Genomic DNA, 15,260 nt, shown 5'->3' on the forward strand with positions numbered 1-15,260 from the left:
GGCCATTCAAGTACTTGTCCTTGGTCCCAGATTAATTCTATACACTAAGTCAATAAAGTAGGCAATAACCTGGAATTTAAAGTGGCTTAGTTAGTCCTTTTTACTGGAGAAACACTGAGATGAGTCTGTTTGGTCAGGCCAGAACAAATATTCAAGTGTTGGCTCAATGACTTACCAGCCTTGGCAGCCGCCAGCGCCAGCAGCTGCAAGGGGTTCCCCAGAGCGAGCTGGCACTGGGTGGGTTCCTCTGCCTGGGCTCCCACAATAGCTTATTCCACACTTGCTACAGTGTCCTGAACAGTATCCTACAAGTGAGACTATGCAAGTTTTTATGTGCAGAAACAATTCTTCTGAGCACGTCAATTTTGAAAATAAATCAATATGAGGCTCCTCATTCCTTCCCACCTTCCAGGAACTAAACAATTGAACACAAGGTAGTGTTGCCTTTTTTTTTTTTTTTCAGTTGCTTATAAATATAATTTATTACCTGTTTAAAAATTCTTTCTTACACTTTGTACATGTCAGGCTGACAGAATAAATGCAGGCATTTACAAACAGAGGGAAGGAGAAAAAGGGAGGGGGGTAAGAGGCACACTCAGAACTAGTAAACCACACCTCCACTGTACAGCAATACAAATAATGCAATGGCTAGCACTTCTCCGGTAGTAAGTAAGTCTTTAGAAAAGGAATTGCATAGAAGATACAGCAATAGGGAAATCAAAAACCAAACAAAATAGTTCTCCATATCTGAATCGCAAAGAAAACAAATCCCGGGACCCTCGTAGCGCTTCCGTAGTGCGGCTGTGACACAGCAGCAGGAGAGCGAGCCGCACTAGACTGTCGCAGCTTGGATCACGCGGACGTTTCCGTTGTTATGGGCCCTCCTTCTATGCTTTAGAAAGGTATCGAGGGTATGAACTTCACGTATTTTTTTCACTCTTCAATATTAACAGACAGAACATATACCAGTAAAAAAAAAAGTCAACCACACAGATGTGCCAAAATGGTAATGCCACGTAATGCCATAACTTTGCTCTCTCAATACGCTCTACTCTGAAGAAGTAGGTTATTTACTCACAGTTGGGGAGGGGTGTTTTTGCAAGGTGATTTACAAGCGCTATGGGAGAAGAGTGTTTTGCTTCCCACTCTTTCTAATTTTGTTTACTTTCTAGACTGATTTTGCTTTTTATTCTTCTTAATTTCCCAAATTTGCTGGCAAGCTGTAGCAAGAGCCAGCGGGGAGCAGCCAGAGCAGCTCCTGCCGCAGCGCGAGCTCTGCTCAGCTACGGGCTGTTGTCGCACACAGCTGCAAGCCCACAGCTGGCGAGAGGCAGAGGCCCACCCTGCTTCTGCCTGAAGACCGCGTGTTGGCAAATGTGACATCCTGCTTCTTAAAAGGCAGCCAGGCAGTTACCTGGATGCCATCACTTCAGGATGCTCTTGGAGAGGTCAGGCCCATCGTACAGTGCACGCAGCAATTAATTTCTTTGTAAACAGCTGCAGAGACTGAACCACTATTAAATACATTTAACCAGCGTCACAGAAAATGTGAAGTACCCGTTCAGTGACAGAGGTTAGTGGGAGCTCTGCATTATCATTGCTCTTTTTATACGGGCAGAGCTTATCAAAGGACGTTCAGATAAAGGGATTTTCAGATTTCAGGGACCAGGTGCCAAGCTTAAAGGACAAGTAAGCAAATAAACTAAACGATCCTCTTTTGAGAGAGGAGCTCGACCTACCAAACTTGAGGGCTCATTTCTGTGGCTTTGGTACAAGTCCAACTCTGTTTGCTTGCCAGTTTTTACACTGTTGGTTCTCGCAGCACTGCCTCGCCGACCTTGCAGGGATGACGCAGCACTGAATTTTGACCTTCATCTTCCCAAGCAGAAGTTGGTGATGGAGGAAGCAGAAGAGTGATGGAGGATGCCTGCAACTTAACATCAGAGCTAAGAGCCTCCAGCAGTACGTGCCCTTTATTTTTTCCTTTGTGTGCGTGTGTGTGTGTGTGTGTGTGTGTGTGTGTGTGTGTGTGTGTGTGTGTGTGTGTGTGTGTGTGTGTGTGTGTGTGTGTACTGTTTGTACACACACACACACACGCGCGCGCGCGCACACACACACTTTGCATTTCTGTGAGACTCCCACTTCAAAGGATGTCAGCGTTACATGCTTCAGCATTTACAGATCTGCAGTGCAGCTCATTTTATAAACTCAAGGTTTCACCTACAAGCTAGGAAGGGAGCGCAGTGGTGACCCTGAAGTCAATATCTCACTGGATGCCTTGCAGGAGAAGGGCCAAAGGTTCAGTTTTCATTCACAAACCATCCTCTTGCCTCTTTTCCCTATCTGATACTAGCTAAGCTAGCCTACAAACAACTAGTCACTCCGGGGCGAGACGAGGGTCTGAGTAATAATACCTGAAAAGACTTCTGAGCACTCACTAAGGTAGGTTACAAAGTGCCTTGAACACGAGATCAAAAAAAAACCTTAACGGTATTTAAAATTGTTTAAAAATTGTTTAAAATTAACCTCGGTGCTGTGGGAACTACTTGCCTAGAACATACAATGGTCTAATGGTCGCCATCCCTCCCTTCCCCATGCCTCCCCCCACCCCCCAAAAAAAAGAAAAGAAAAAGAAAAGGAGAACCAAAAAGAAACTATTTTAAGTAGCAATACAAGACATTAGGACACTGTCCACAATGACGGGCTTACAGCATGTAAATACATTTATTCTATATGTAAGCAACAGAAATAGCAAGAAACCCAAGTAACAGACATGCTTTGCTCTGCGCGCAGCCCATGTCTGCAACATGTCTCATGAGCGTCTGCATTTCTGCCAGGGATATGGAAAAAGTCTCGGTCTCCCATGGAAGCAAATCTTGACTCAAGAGACCCTAACTGCCTCAAAACTTTCAAGATTCATTAAAACGGTACTTAGGTCTTGCACCGGTCAGTGTGATCAGTGGATCAGCTGTGATTAGAAAACTTAACAAAAAAAATAGACTTACCCTATACACTGACGGCCACCTTTACAAGAACACAACACAAAAGAACTTAACAAAACCAGGTGAAAAGGACTGCCTCCAACAGTGATCCTAAATCAGAAATTAAAGATTTTCCTTGAAGTCAGTAGATATTTCATATATATTTATATAATATATATATATATTATTTATATCACTAGCAATCAACATGTAATGAAGAGATGGTGTGATGAGCAGCAAAGCTGCTACAGAGCGCATTACCAAAGGTGGACAACTAAAAGGTTAAGCATTTAAAAATAGTAACAACTGGAGGATAAGAAGCCTGCAGTCATTTTTTTAAAACAAATTTGCTTACCTGACATAAAATGTTACAACACTTCTTAAGAGTCAGTTCTGTCTGCCAATATTATTTGTCATTTTAAAGAGCCACCTCATGGAAAAGTCTTTGCTAAGATAACTTTTCTCAGGCTTAAACGAAGTGCCTGGTATCGGTGTTTAAGTTCGCGCTCTGCCCCACGAGATGGCAGTGTGTACAAGCAATCACGAGAGAAGGTCTGCTGCTAGCGTTCTCCCCCTAAAATGGTATTTTGAGCACATCTTGCTGTCCTTTCTCCCCCTCACTCTGTGCCTATGCCGGGAGAGGCAATGGTGCTCATTGCCATCCACTGCTCCGCTAAATTAGAGCCAGCCTTTTCCTCGCAAGGGAGCCCCTTTACACAGGAGCTGCAGAAGCTTTCTGTTTTCTGTCCCAGAATCAGAAAGTCTTAAGAAAGTTACTCATCTATTTTTCTTGAAGGGGGCCTCCGGGTGGGAAGGGGGAGCACAGAGAGCTGGCAGAAGGCACACAGGCTCGAGGTGCTGCACGGTGCCCACCTAGTGAGAGCCCCCAGCCGAGAGCCCAAACCAGTCTGGACTTCAGAGACCAAAGACTGGGCCCACAAGGGGAAAGCGCCAAGCCAGTGAAGTAGGAACTAAGTATAACTGGTTATACCTGAAGGCTGCACGAGGGAGAAAAGCAGAGCCCTGTCCTTCAAGAGCTCTGGATCAACTGCTTAAGGTAAAAAAATAGGAAGGTCGTTCAAGAAAAGGATGCCCTGGCTGGATCTGTATTAGAAGGCCTCCACGTTCACCAGAGGTGGTGATTACGGAGCCAAAATACAGACAGATGCTGAAAGTCAAGACCTGTGCACGCTGCTCTCTGGATTTGACGGGAAGCCTGGTCTGATCCTTTGTAAATTGCTGGGTTACTGCTTATGAGAAAGGGGGTGCTTTGTGATCACCGCCTAGCACTTAATGAAAACACCCCTGGTGTTAGGGAGCTGAGAATTAGAAAAAAAAACCCCAAAAGAAAACAAAACAAGTCTTGAGAAGAATGTGATGGGAGAATACACGTGTGAGCAAAGCATTTGTGCGTGTGTGCATATGTGTGGGTGCGTACACAACAGCAAAAACCAGGCATGGGCTCAAATCCCGGCGTGAATGGGCTGGGGAGGCAGTGCTCTCTGCAGCTGAAGTAAAGGACAAACAAAACTGGAATTAAAACTACGGAAATACTATGCTCCGTGTTGCACTAAAGAGTCAGTCTTTTCACTGAGCAGAAAATGAAATATGTTTGTGGTGACAACTGAAAAAACAATAGTTAGCTCCGTTTGCCAAGTTCCCACTTTATCTGCTGGCAGAGGCCAAGAGGGATGTGGCACGGAAACAAATGTGTCTGGTCAGCTCACAGGGACCTGCAACGCCCTGTGCAAGAGCTACCGTGACAAATCGGGAGCCGGGGCAGAGCCAAAGCACAGAGCTGCAATGCACGGGGCTTGGCCTCCACCGCGCTGCACTGGGCATGCGGGAGAAACTGCCCTGGCTGCAGCTCTGGAAGAGCCACAGAGATCCAGCGAGTGGCTCTCACCCAGAAACGACAGAAAGGAGCCTTCCTCTTACGCCCAGTAGCCTTGGCTATCACAGCCATTGAGCAAAGAGGTGTTATTCAGTGGGAGTAAGTGCCTCTGGCTCCGTCTGAAACTCATGGGAGCTGCTGGCTCCCAAATCTCTTAAAAATAAAGCAAGGTCTCTGGAGGCTCACCTTGGATGCACAGATCGGGTGCTCAACGTCAGTGCCTCCATACGCTTGCACATCTGCTTCCCAAACGACGGGCTACGTGCAGCTGGACTGGGAGGCTGGATCACAGCATGGGATGGGGCGCGCTCCAGCCTTCACAGTCACCTTGGCGTAGGAGTGCTTCCTGGAGCAAACTGGGGGAGTCGCAATATGTCACAATTCGCTGCAGGGAGACACGCTGGGTAGATCCTTTGCTGGTGCGGACCAGTGATTTCTGGGGAGCTCCACCAGTTTGAACCAGCTTTGCAGCTGGCATAAAGCACAGCAACTCTAATACCGTGTGAGCAACCCTTGTGGGCTAGCAGAGGACTTTGGAGGACGTGTACAATGGCTGGAGAAGGGAAGGACAGACAATATAGTGGGAAATGTCCTAGGAGACCTTCAGGAAGGGGACAACAGGTTCTATCAAAATGGGAACGATTCATCCTGCTGCTGACAAAATTAGAAATAAAGTAAGAATGGTAATAATAATAACAATAGTAATCATTATAATCCTTGCACTAGATACTAATTAGTAAATAATTATCATAGGAAAATCTCTTTTTTATTTTTTTCTGGATTTCTTTTTTCCCTAACCACTCTGAATTGCATATCCAGCCTCCCCATATCGCCAAGGGGTGGAAAGGGTGTTTGTTAGGCTGTGAATGGAAAATTAACTCCCATCCTATGTTTCCCACTGTCCTACAGCTATTTTCCACACAGGCTCAAGGGGCCTCCCTTGGGCAAGGATGGGAACGTTATGTTTGTTCCTGCTTAGCACCCAGAGTACCTGCTTTCCAGATGCACCCCTCTGCAGCTCTGGGGTTTTTTACACGTAGGTCTAGGAAACAGAATAATGACAGGAGGATCATTGTGAGACACTCGATGTGCACAATTGTAGCCAAAGTCTGACTTCACCAGAAACCAATAATCTGAAATAGCCACAACCAACTGTCCATAGCTTTGTCTAGAATGGCTTTAAACAAAAAATATAAAGAGCCATGGACAGTCTCCTTACCCCTGTCCAGAATTTGATGTAAACAACATCCGTAGAAACTGGGATTGTTAAGAAAGTTTATCCATATATCTGGATAGCAATAAAAAGCGTTTCCTAGGAAACTGTAAAATCCTGTACCAAGCAGTGTACAGCCAAGCCGAGAGGAACATTAGGTTGATTTATATTTTCAAGGTACAACTTTGCATGATTTCTTTTAGATCCTGTGATAATGTACAAGGAGAGCACGTGTAAAGGTCAGGGCTGGTTTTTTTTTGTTTGCTTGCTTTCTTCTCTGAAGTGTCTTTTGTGTAACTCATTGGTCTGGGTTTTCTCTTCAATTCTCATGTGTAACAGCAGGGCATTACCACTCCCTGTGTCTGTCCTTCCTGATCCTGCCAAGGCTGCATCAGTAATTTCCTTCTGCTGCCAAAGAAACAACGGTTTCGTGTCTTCCCATTTCTTCCAGAACTGCTGCCAGCATGCTCAAGTTGCCATCAGGGAAATTCTGGGCTTCCCAGAGATCCAGGATCACCCCAGTGGGACTTGATTTTGTAGCAAAATAATTTAGATACCTGTAACAAGCCAACGGGAAACTCGTTTTTTGCATGACTGTTAAGTGAATTCACATGAACTCAGACCATCCCAGCCATACCCACCACCAGTACCGTGAGGGCGCTCATCCCGAGTGGTCAGTCTGGCTAGGCTGTAGGTTATGGCTGCTGCCACTTATTTCAGCAGCACCCTACGGGGTGCGGATACCTCGGAGGCGGCTTTGCCACTCGAGCCCGCGCAGGCGGCCCTGCTCACCTGTCCAGTTTCAGCTTGTGGGCCAGCATCCTCCAGTCGTGGCCCCTGGTCTGGGGAGCGTCGAGGCTGCTGCAGAGCTTCTGCCGGATTGGCAGGGGGATGCTGAAAGCGCTGGGCCCTACGATCGTGGTGATGGTGCTTGCTGAATCCATGAGAGGATAATCGATGCCAGCAGGTTCCTGGGGTTGGAAAGGAAGGAAAAAAAATCACTGCAGTGCTGTTACTGAACGCAGAAACAATCACAGGAGGGTCTCCTCCTAGGCCCAGTGCTTTTACTTGCATTAAAGGGGCAGCAGACCTCTGCTAATCAAGTTGTGTAGGCATTTATGTTAGTCAGTTGAAAAAGAGATGTATTAATAGCTGACTTCAGATGGACAGCAGATTTTTCTTTTTTTTTTTTTATTGAGGGTGAAGGTTACTAGAGCTGGAAAACACAGAGCCCTGCTTAATTAAATTAATTACTTGAAATAAAGAAAGATCAGGCACTTGATATGTTTTAGAGCAAATTACCACTACTCCCAGGGCCAAATTGAGTGAAAAAAGGTGTCTCAGAAGTTGAAGCTAGGATCCACACATAAGAAAAGCTGAGTATTTAACTACTTTGTGTGGCAGCCCTTGCGTGTAAGGCGACATAAAGCAGTAAGGGAGCTGTGCATGTCCGTGCACGGGCGTGCATGTGTCCCCAGGTGCTCTGCACACTGAGAAAGCTGGACCACAGGTGGGAACGCTTTCCCCAAAAGTTGCATCGGCTGCTGCTCCCGTTGCCCGTGCCCTGAGGGGCAGCACTGGTGCTCTCCGAAGCCTTTGATGCAGGACAAACCACGGAGAAACGGTTAATACTGCACAGACTGATCCTTCATTTTTATGCGGCTCTAAATCTGCACTGAAGACAGACAGAGGGAGTGCTTAGAGCGCGGCTGTCTGCCCTCCTCCCCAAGGCCAGCGCTCCGCTTGGCTCTGAAAGGCAGTCCCGTGAGCTCGACAGCTCCTTCCCTTGCCATATTTCTGGCTCAGTGGCTTGCTGATCCCAAAGACCAGGAGTGGGGTAGGGGAAGAGGGGAGGAAGGAGGGAGTACCGATTTTTAAGACATCCCTGCAGATGCATTTTAAGTCAGGATTTTGCAGTACTGATCTACTCAGCAAGTCACATCACTCATTAGCTTCTTTTACGGATCGTCTCAAACGTTATCGCAGCCCTTGCCCAAGGGTTCAGGAATGGCCTTGAAGCAGAGCGTGCGTCCCTAGCCACGGCGCAAGCAGGAGCTGAAGGCAAAAGCAGTAGGGCTGCTCCTGGCTGGGACAGCTGCACCCCCAGACCGCAGGACCCAAGGTACCCAGGGTGCTGCTTTTTGGCAGCCAACACATTGATGCCGGTGCAAGGAAGCTGCAGCTTCTCGACGAGACCCTGCAGGGCTGCTAAGAACGAAGCCGAACACAACCTGCACTGCCCACTACACTGTACAGCAGGGACATTGCTCTCACATGCAGCACTTCTCATCTTAAGCTATCAAAGCACGCTGGGCGAAAAATAAAAGGCAAGTATCACTTGTTCTCCCTTTATAACTCTCATTTGCGTTTCCAATTATCCTCTTTTACAGTGTGGCCAGCCTGAGGTCACACTGGCAGAAATGGGGGGGCAGCAGCTTCGCCTCTGCCAGATCATAGCCCTGAGCAACCAGAAAATCTAGTGCAAACTGCTTGCTGTTAAACGTCAATGTTTGTTCTTCTGTAAGCCGTCTTGTTGCTCTGTGTAAACCTGGCTGCTGGGAAGGCCCCGTAAAACTCCAAACTGTCTCAAAAGCAGACAACGCTCGGTTTAAGCTGCCATCACAAATCCCCCAAGAAGCTTGCTGAAGATACTCACAACAATCATTCAGGGTCTAAGTTTTCACCTGCAAAAAGTATATAGAAAAGTCAAGGGGAGAGTCAATGCTTGTGAGCAACGAACAGCATTATACCTTTGGCCTCCGTTCCTTTAACCACTTCACTTAATTCTATTCCACTCTATAAATATGCCTTTTTTTTTTAACAATGAAATTTTTGGCTAGCCAGTGAAATTTTTAACCAGAAAAGGTTTCTGCCATACTGCCATGTCCTCAGCTAACATGCCTGAAGGCGTGCCGGCTACGGCATCTCTCCGTCGGCGCCGAGCGCAGCGCTCAGCCTCCGCGGCCGGTGACGCTGGGCCACCGAGCCTGCTACGGCTCTTACCCGCAGCAGGTACCTGGGTCACCGACCAGACGTGCCGCCCGCAGGGCTTCAGGCAATGATGTGCTGCTTTGCCAACTGTCTGGCAGCACAGGCTGCCCGGTAGCTGGCAAAATGACTCATCTGCCACAGCTACTGCCTCCAGACGCACACTGGCAGGTCCGCGGCTCCGGCTACGTGGCGATGGCCCTCTGCCTTGAGCAGGGTAGGACTATTGTGAAGTAAACACACGTTTCTGGGGTAGTGTGATGGGTCTCTTCTGGGTGAGTACTGATAGGGTGAGATAAAAAGGAATCTTCAAAAACCATGGGTGAGGGACCTTTATCACGTTCCTTTTCTCTCTCTCCGCTTATTTACACATTTTGGCGCTTAATATGTTTGTTTTTTAGAAATTCCAGCTGAGACCAGGTCATGCTGTGGAAGACACTGTATAAAGTCAGAAGTCGACAGTTTCAACTGCAAAAGTTTTACTGCCTTTGAGGGGAAAAAAAAGAAAGCCCGTAAAGGGAGGGAGGAACACTACAACTATATTTTTACCATGGGGTGACTGGGGCACAGAGGCAGATCCAACAAAGATCAAGGGCACCAGCAAGGCAGGTCCTGCAGTACCTAAATTTTAGGTGTCTGCCTCCCCCCACAAGGAACAAGGCTCTCTGAGTAACGTACACAGTTTAAAATCACCAAAAACAAACCAAACCACGTCATCCTCAAAGCAGTCGACCAAAACACAACCCGACGTGACTGACCTGTCCCTGGAAGAAATCGTGAGGAACTATATTTCAGGTTTCTTGACACCTGGTCCAGGGTCTTTACCATACAACCCCCTTCCTCTTATGCCTCTCTTACCTAGAGGCATACGCGTTGTTCTTTTCAAATTTCCAGGTAACTTTTGCCACCGGACAAGCTGAGGGTTTTTTTGTGTTTTTTTTTTTTTTTTTTTTTAATGACAAAGTCGGCACAGTGCTGTATGCCAGCCCTGAGCAGCTGAAGGGCCTCCTGCCCCTCACGCAGTCGCTAGGGACTGCCACTCGGTACCAAGCGTGATGAGCAATTCTCATGATCCGCAGCCTCGCTAATGGCAGTATTATTCCCTCACTGCATTCATCCCTGCTGGATGGGATCACAGCACAAGACAGGAATATTATCCCATTCCCTTTGAATCTATTATCAGGTCCTATTACACACAAGCAGCTGAAGATAATTATAGTGTGTACTTGCATTTCATTAAAGTTACTCTCAGTTCTTTCTCTTCTTTGGGTTAAATTAGCGATTACCTCAATGCAGCACTTATTACAATAATTGTTTATGATACTTGTTTTACCATCTGTCTTTAATGTTGTGTTTTCCCCAGCTGAATATATAACTTTACACCCAATAACCGAGCAGATGTTATGGGTAATGACGCACACCGTCGGGGCCCTACAGCCCAAGTAACTTTTGCCTGTCGTCTCCCTGCCCTTCCCAAAGTCAGCCAGCAGCCATCCGTGCCTGCGAGCTGGCCTGCTCTTTCTCAGCAGCTGAGGTGCTGCTGGCCAAAATACATGGTACTGACGCCTTCTCCGCTGCTTCACCCTGTGACTCATCTTTAAAGGGATTTGGAGACATAGTGGAAAATAAACTATAAATGGTAAATAATAAATAAAAGCAATATAAGACGAGGGCATGTTCTGGGTTTGCTATGGGAAGCAGGTTAAGTTCCCAAATACGCTTCCCCTCACGCTCAATCCCTAAAAAGAGAAAAGAGCAGCCCTAGAGCAAGACAGGAGTTTGTTCACCCTGCTTGTCTGACCTGTTTGTTTCAAAGGATTTTATCACGTTCCTTTGTCTTGACTTAGAAGCAATTAAGGAGTGACAACAACCTCAGAATTGTGGCGCAAAAGTCACCAGCATATTCAGTGAAGTCAACCCTGCTTCATACCTCAACTGCGGGCTTGGGGTCAGCCCTAAGTTTTACTGCCCCAAGGAGCTAAAATCCTTGAGGTCCTAAGTAGCACTGATAAAAGATTTTTCAAATCCTATGATCATTTGCCTACTGGAAAATGTCAGCAGTCAAAAGAAAGATTATTGAAGATAATAGTCATGACTTGTAGCAGTAGAAAAGTCTGCAGGGAAAAGTCTATTCCAGCTGACCCAGCTGATATTCTCTATTTCACAGTGCTTATTGTGTGGGCTCGAAGGGAAGTGGCTCATAGGAATGTATAGTAATGACATTTTCCTACTCTCCTTTCTGCCTTTCCAGGGAAAGGGCAGGCATGGTGGCCTTGCGCAGTGGCCTGCCAGGAGACCGACCATACAGTGCTTCCTGAGAGGTGTGAGGGAGCTGTAGGCAGGGACCTCCTCCACATAGGTAGGGAGGGGGCAGCAGCAGGAAGACCATCCCTACCCTACTCCCTCCCTTGAAGGAGGGATGCTCCCTTCCAGATGAGTGGGTTGGGGGGAAAACTACAGGAAAACACAAGAGAAGACACAGAGCAACAATTTAAACCAGATCTTATGTCCAACCCAGCAGTCAGAAGGAAAATGGGAAACACTAAATAGGTAGAGAGAGGAAGGCATATAGCTCCTTAACCCTCCCATTTTCCAGCAATCGGTTAGGGGAGAAGTGCAATAATGTCATTTACCTCTGACACTGAGCAGTTGAGCTGAAAGATCTGCCCTTCCCCCTCGACCTGCCGTACGCAGAGTTTGCACACCAGCTCCAGAGTATTCAGGCTGAACCTTTCCAGCGTGAAGGTGCAGTGTAGGTTCCTCTGACACCCACTCCAGATGTGGTAAAAGGGAATCTCCTGCAGAAAGGGGGGGGAAAAAAATCAAGGAAGGCTTTAAAATTGTAATAGTTTTCCACAATCCCCTTCAGCAGATAACTGCCTCAGCTCCCACATGGCCCTGAGGAAAGGAGAGCAAAAGGCCTTGCAAGACCAGGCCGCAGATGCTGTAGGATGAGACACCATGGGCTTTGTGCCGCTGTCAGGGCAAAGAGTCCAAGGAAGAAATGTCCACAGCGCTGGAGCTGGGCAACTGGTGTTCTTAAACACCCTTGTGCGTCATTGTATTTCTTTAAGCCTTACTGCTAGGACCTAATGTGAAAAGTTTGTGATGCTCACCTGGTACTTTGCCAGCAATTTGCTCTTCCAGAGAGAGTGGGCAATGTCATGAATGGACAAGCGGAGGTTGTGGGTACTTCCCTTAAAATGCAAAGCTTTGGGTTCTTCCAGTAACTGCCCGCCCATCTGCCGCTCAAGCTGTAGCACTTCCTGTAGGTGAGCAATAAACACAAGAGAGCAGTCAGGGTGTGAGCCAAACCGCACGTGGGTCTGCGCTTCCCTGAAGGTGGGCTGCTGTAGATGCAGCAGCTTGTACAATATGGAAAATATGCACAGGAACTGTACAGAGCTACACTTGCCAGTGAACCTGCATTGCACAAGTGTATAATCCCCCCTCATCGTATAGCAGCGGTGCAGCAGGAATGCAGGCCCCCCCCATCTCATTTCAGAGACACACCGTTCCCTGACAGGTCCCGTACGCAGGAAGCTTAACTGCATGCAGTTAAATTGAAGTCGAAGACTGTGCATCTGGGCACTGCTTGAATAGTGAAAAATACCAGTCTTCCCTATCGCTCACCAAATTGGGTATCTAGTGGTGGCTTTACTATTTTGCTTTTGAAAGTTCTTCTTATTCATGCAGGTCCTGCTGATATGTGGCTTGTGCATTTTTTCAGTTGGTTTTTGTCCTCATGGCAAACTGCTCTGTGACAGCAACACAAGAAATGAGAGGCCAACTCCTGAGACTAACCATCTAGCACAGTGCTGTCAAAACAGGAGGAAGACACTGTGATGGAGCAGTTTGTATGGATGATTACGTAAGTTCAGGGCTACTGAAACACTGATCTTGTAACTGAAAGGTAGCAAGCTAAGAGTCTGCTCATTTTTCTGGTGCTAAAAATAAACATATGCCAGTAACTAATGAGACTGCAGTGGACTGTTAGCTACAGAGACAGAGCCTAACTGTAGTACGCATGGAAGAAGCAAGTACAAAGGCAGCTACATGAGCTCCATTAGAAACAAACACAGCCAAACTCAGCCTTCTTTAATTACAAAAGTCAAATGAACAGTCACATGCAGCCCAGTCCATCATACCCAGAGCGACCAAGCTCAAGGAATACATGGGCACATGAAGCCAGGACACTAACCCAGGCTAACTACAGATGCTTGCATTTTAGCTGAAGGCAAAACGAGCTGGGCTTGATCATGATGAGGACCTAGTTAGCATAACAGAAAAGCTCAGGTCCCTGTGAGCTCAGCATCTGACAAATCCTGAAGCTAACATGATGTTTGTTTATCAGCCATTAGAAGAAAAGAAACATAATTAGGAAACCTTTTAGATTAAGGTTATGCCAATGAATCAGTTCCAGCTTCTTTCCAGCACCCCTAATTACCTCGTCAAGATGTCTAAAGAGCAATCGATAGTAATTATCTGATTACTATATATCTTCGTTATGTCCAGATCATCTCCCTGGAACGGCTGGAGGAAGATTCATGGCATCACGCAAACTAACTGCAGGTGCCATCCCTTGAGCATGTGTGCGGTGCGGCGCGGTGCGGACGGCTGCCAGCAGCCCACGCGTGTGCAGCCCCGCGTCCTCCCACCCGCCTGGCCCAGCCCTCCCCAGCCTTATGGATTTAGGTGTCTAATTTCAAGATCCCACTTTCAGTAATGGCCCTTACTCCCTGTAGCCCCTCTCTATGCTCCGACAGGAGGACACTGGAGGAGCATGCTCTTCTCCAATGCCGGCAAGTGAATTAATTCAAAATTAATTTGGGAGGAGCCACCGTGCTCACCATGGCCCTTCACACCTGCAGGCTGGCTTTGGCCACATGGCATTTTATCTGGCGCAGAGCTCCTCCTGCCGGTGGGCACTGCTATGCTGTGGTGAGCCAAAATCTGAGCGGTGAGCTGCTGCAGGGGGTCGGGCCACGTTGTGGCTTGCTGCCTCTGCGAGCCGCTACATGTGACTGACATCCGTCCTCGGGGAGGGACAGGGAGCAGCGTAACCCATCGCTCCTCTGGCAGTGCTGCTCGCCCATGGCCTGGGCTGTATGATGGCCACCCTCTGCATTTGGGCATGGTGTCCTCACCAACGGGGCATAAACAAGCAATGGCATTTACTGCATGTTGTTGCTTTTCTCCAATAGAGGAGAAAATGTTAAATAACTGAGAAGAAAATAGCATGACCACTGCAGCGAGGATTTTTTTTTTTTTTTGGAAAACAGGTGTTGTACAGCACTAAGCGGGTTGTGGGGGGAAAAAATCCTGCTAAAGCATGAAGTAACTCACTCATCTACTGCGGGTGAGCCGGGCTGCTCAGTCACCGCCGTGCTGGTGCGCAGGGCTCAGGTGCCTCAGCCGCAAAGCCATATATAAATAGTTAAACAGACAGGAATAAAACAGTGGGGTTTCTTTACAGTTATTATTAAATTCTTGATTTCTTTACAACAGACTAGTCTGGGCATCCGCATGTAAAAACTAATGGCTGTGATCATTGCCACCCTCGTCCTTCCCCAAAACTGCATTTTTGTGCCTGCCCTCGCCGGGCGTCGCAGCCTCCGTGGGGTGGAGGGCTCTGCACGGCCGAGCAGCGCCGAAGCGATGCTGCTTCCCAGGAACCAGAAGGAGCCGTTTCCACAAGAACCCAGCCGCTGTTTATGACAAGCCGTGAGACTTCCCTACCGTACTGCGGGCTCAGGCGGCTCGACAGCGAGCGCTTCCTCTGCGTGCCGAGAGGGAAAAGCCTGCTGGATAAATATTGCACTGTGTTTTACAGTGCAACTGCTTGTCTTCCTCTGGTGGCTGTTAGGACATATACAGCATATGTCACCCTCATTCTTAGCTATAAATAATAACAGAATGCATTCAGTTGCCTATAAAAATAAATACACATTCCTCTATAAAGACTCTTCCAGGCTTCAAACACTGCAATATGAGAGCATCTCATGCTGCTTTTATTTCCCCTTCCCTTGCTTTCAGTGGCCCTCAATTCCAGCACTGTGCTCCGGGAACGTGGTTGACCGCCGAAAAACAGAGACATTTCACTTGCCGCCGACAACCTTCCAGTCGCCTCCACGTTACTTTTAACCTCGGGACCCTTCGGCTCGCTGGCTCAGTCCCATCCTCA

The 15,260-nt window shown here is 47.5% G+C and overlaps 1 protein-coding gene across 2 annotated transcripts in view; it reads right to left on the reverse strand.

The window, feature by feature from the left end:
* Positions 1 to 5,061: 5,061 nt before the first annotated feature.
* UNC5C (unc-5 netrin receptor C) overlaps positions 5,062 to 15,260 on the reverse strand; it is a 259,726-nt gene continuing 249,527 nt past the window's right edge. Inside the window, exons 14-17 of one of the 2 annotated variants that reach the window (XM_068941581.1) lie at positions 12,193 to 12,342; positions 11,710 to 11,874; positions 6,881 to 7,059; positions 5,062 to 6,645 (exon numbers count right to left, since the gene is read on the reverse strand). In XM_068941581.1, coding sequence (XP_068797682.1) covers positions 6,480 to 6,645; positions 6,881 to 7,059; positions 11,710 to 11,874; positions 12,193 to 12,342 — 660 coding nt within the window. In that variant the 3' untranslated portion in view covers positions 5,062 to 6,479. The remainder of the gene's footprint in view (positions 6,646 to 6,880; positions 7,060 to 11,709; positions 11,875 to 12,192; positions 12,343 to 15,260) is intronic. The other variant, XM_068941583.1, reaches the window with a different exon arrangement.

This window comes from Struthio camelus, chromosome 4, assembly GCF_040807025.1.
Source record: "Struthio camelus isolate bStrCam1 chromosome 4, bStrCam1.hap1, whole genome shotgun sequence".
Lineage (NCBI taxonomy): Eukaryota > Metazoa > Chordata > Aves > Struthioniformes > Struthionidae > Struthio > Struthio camelus.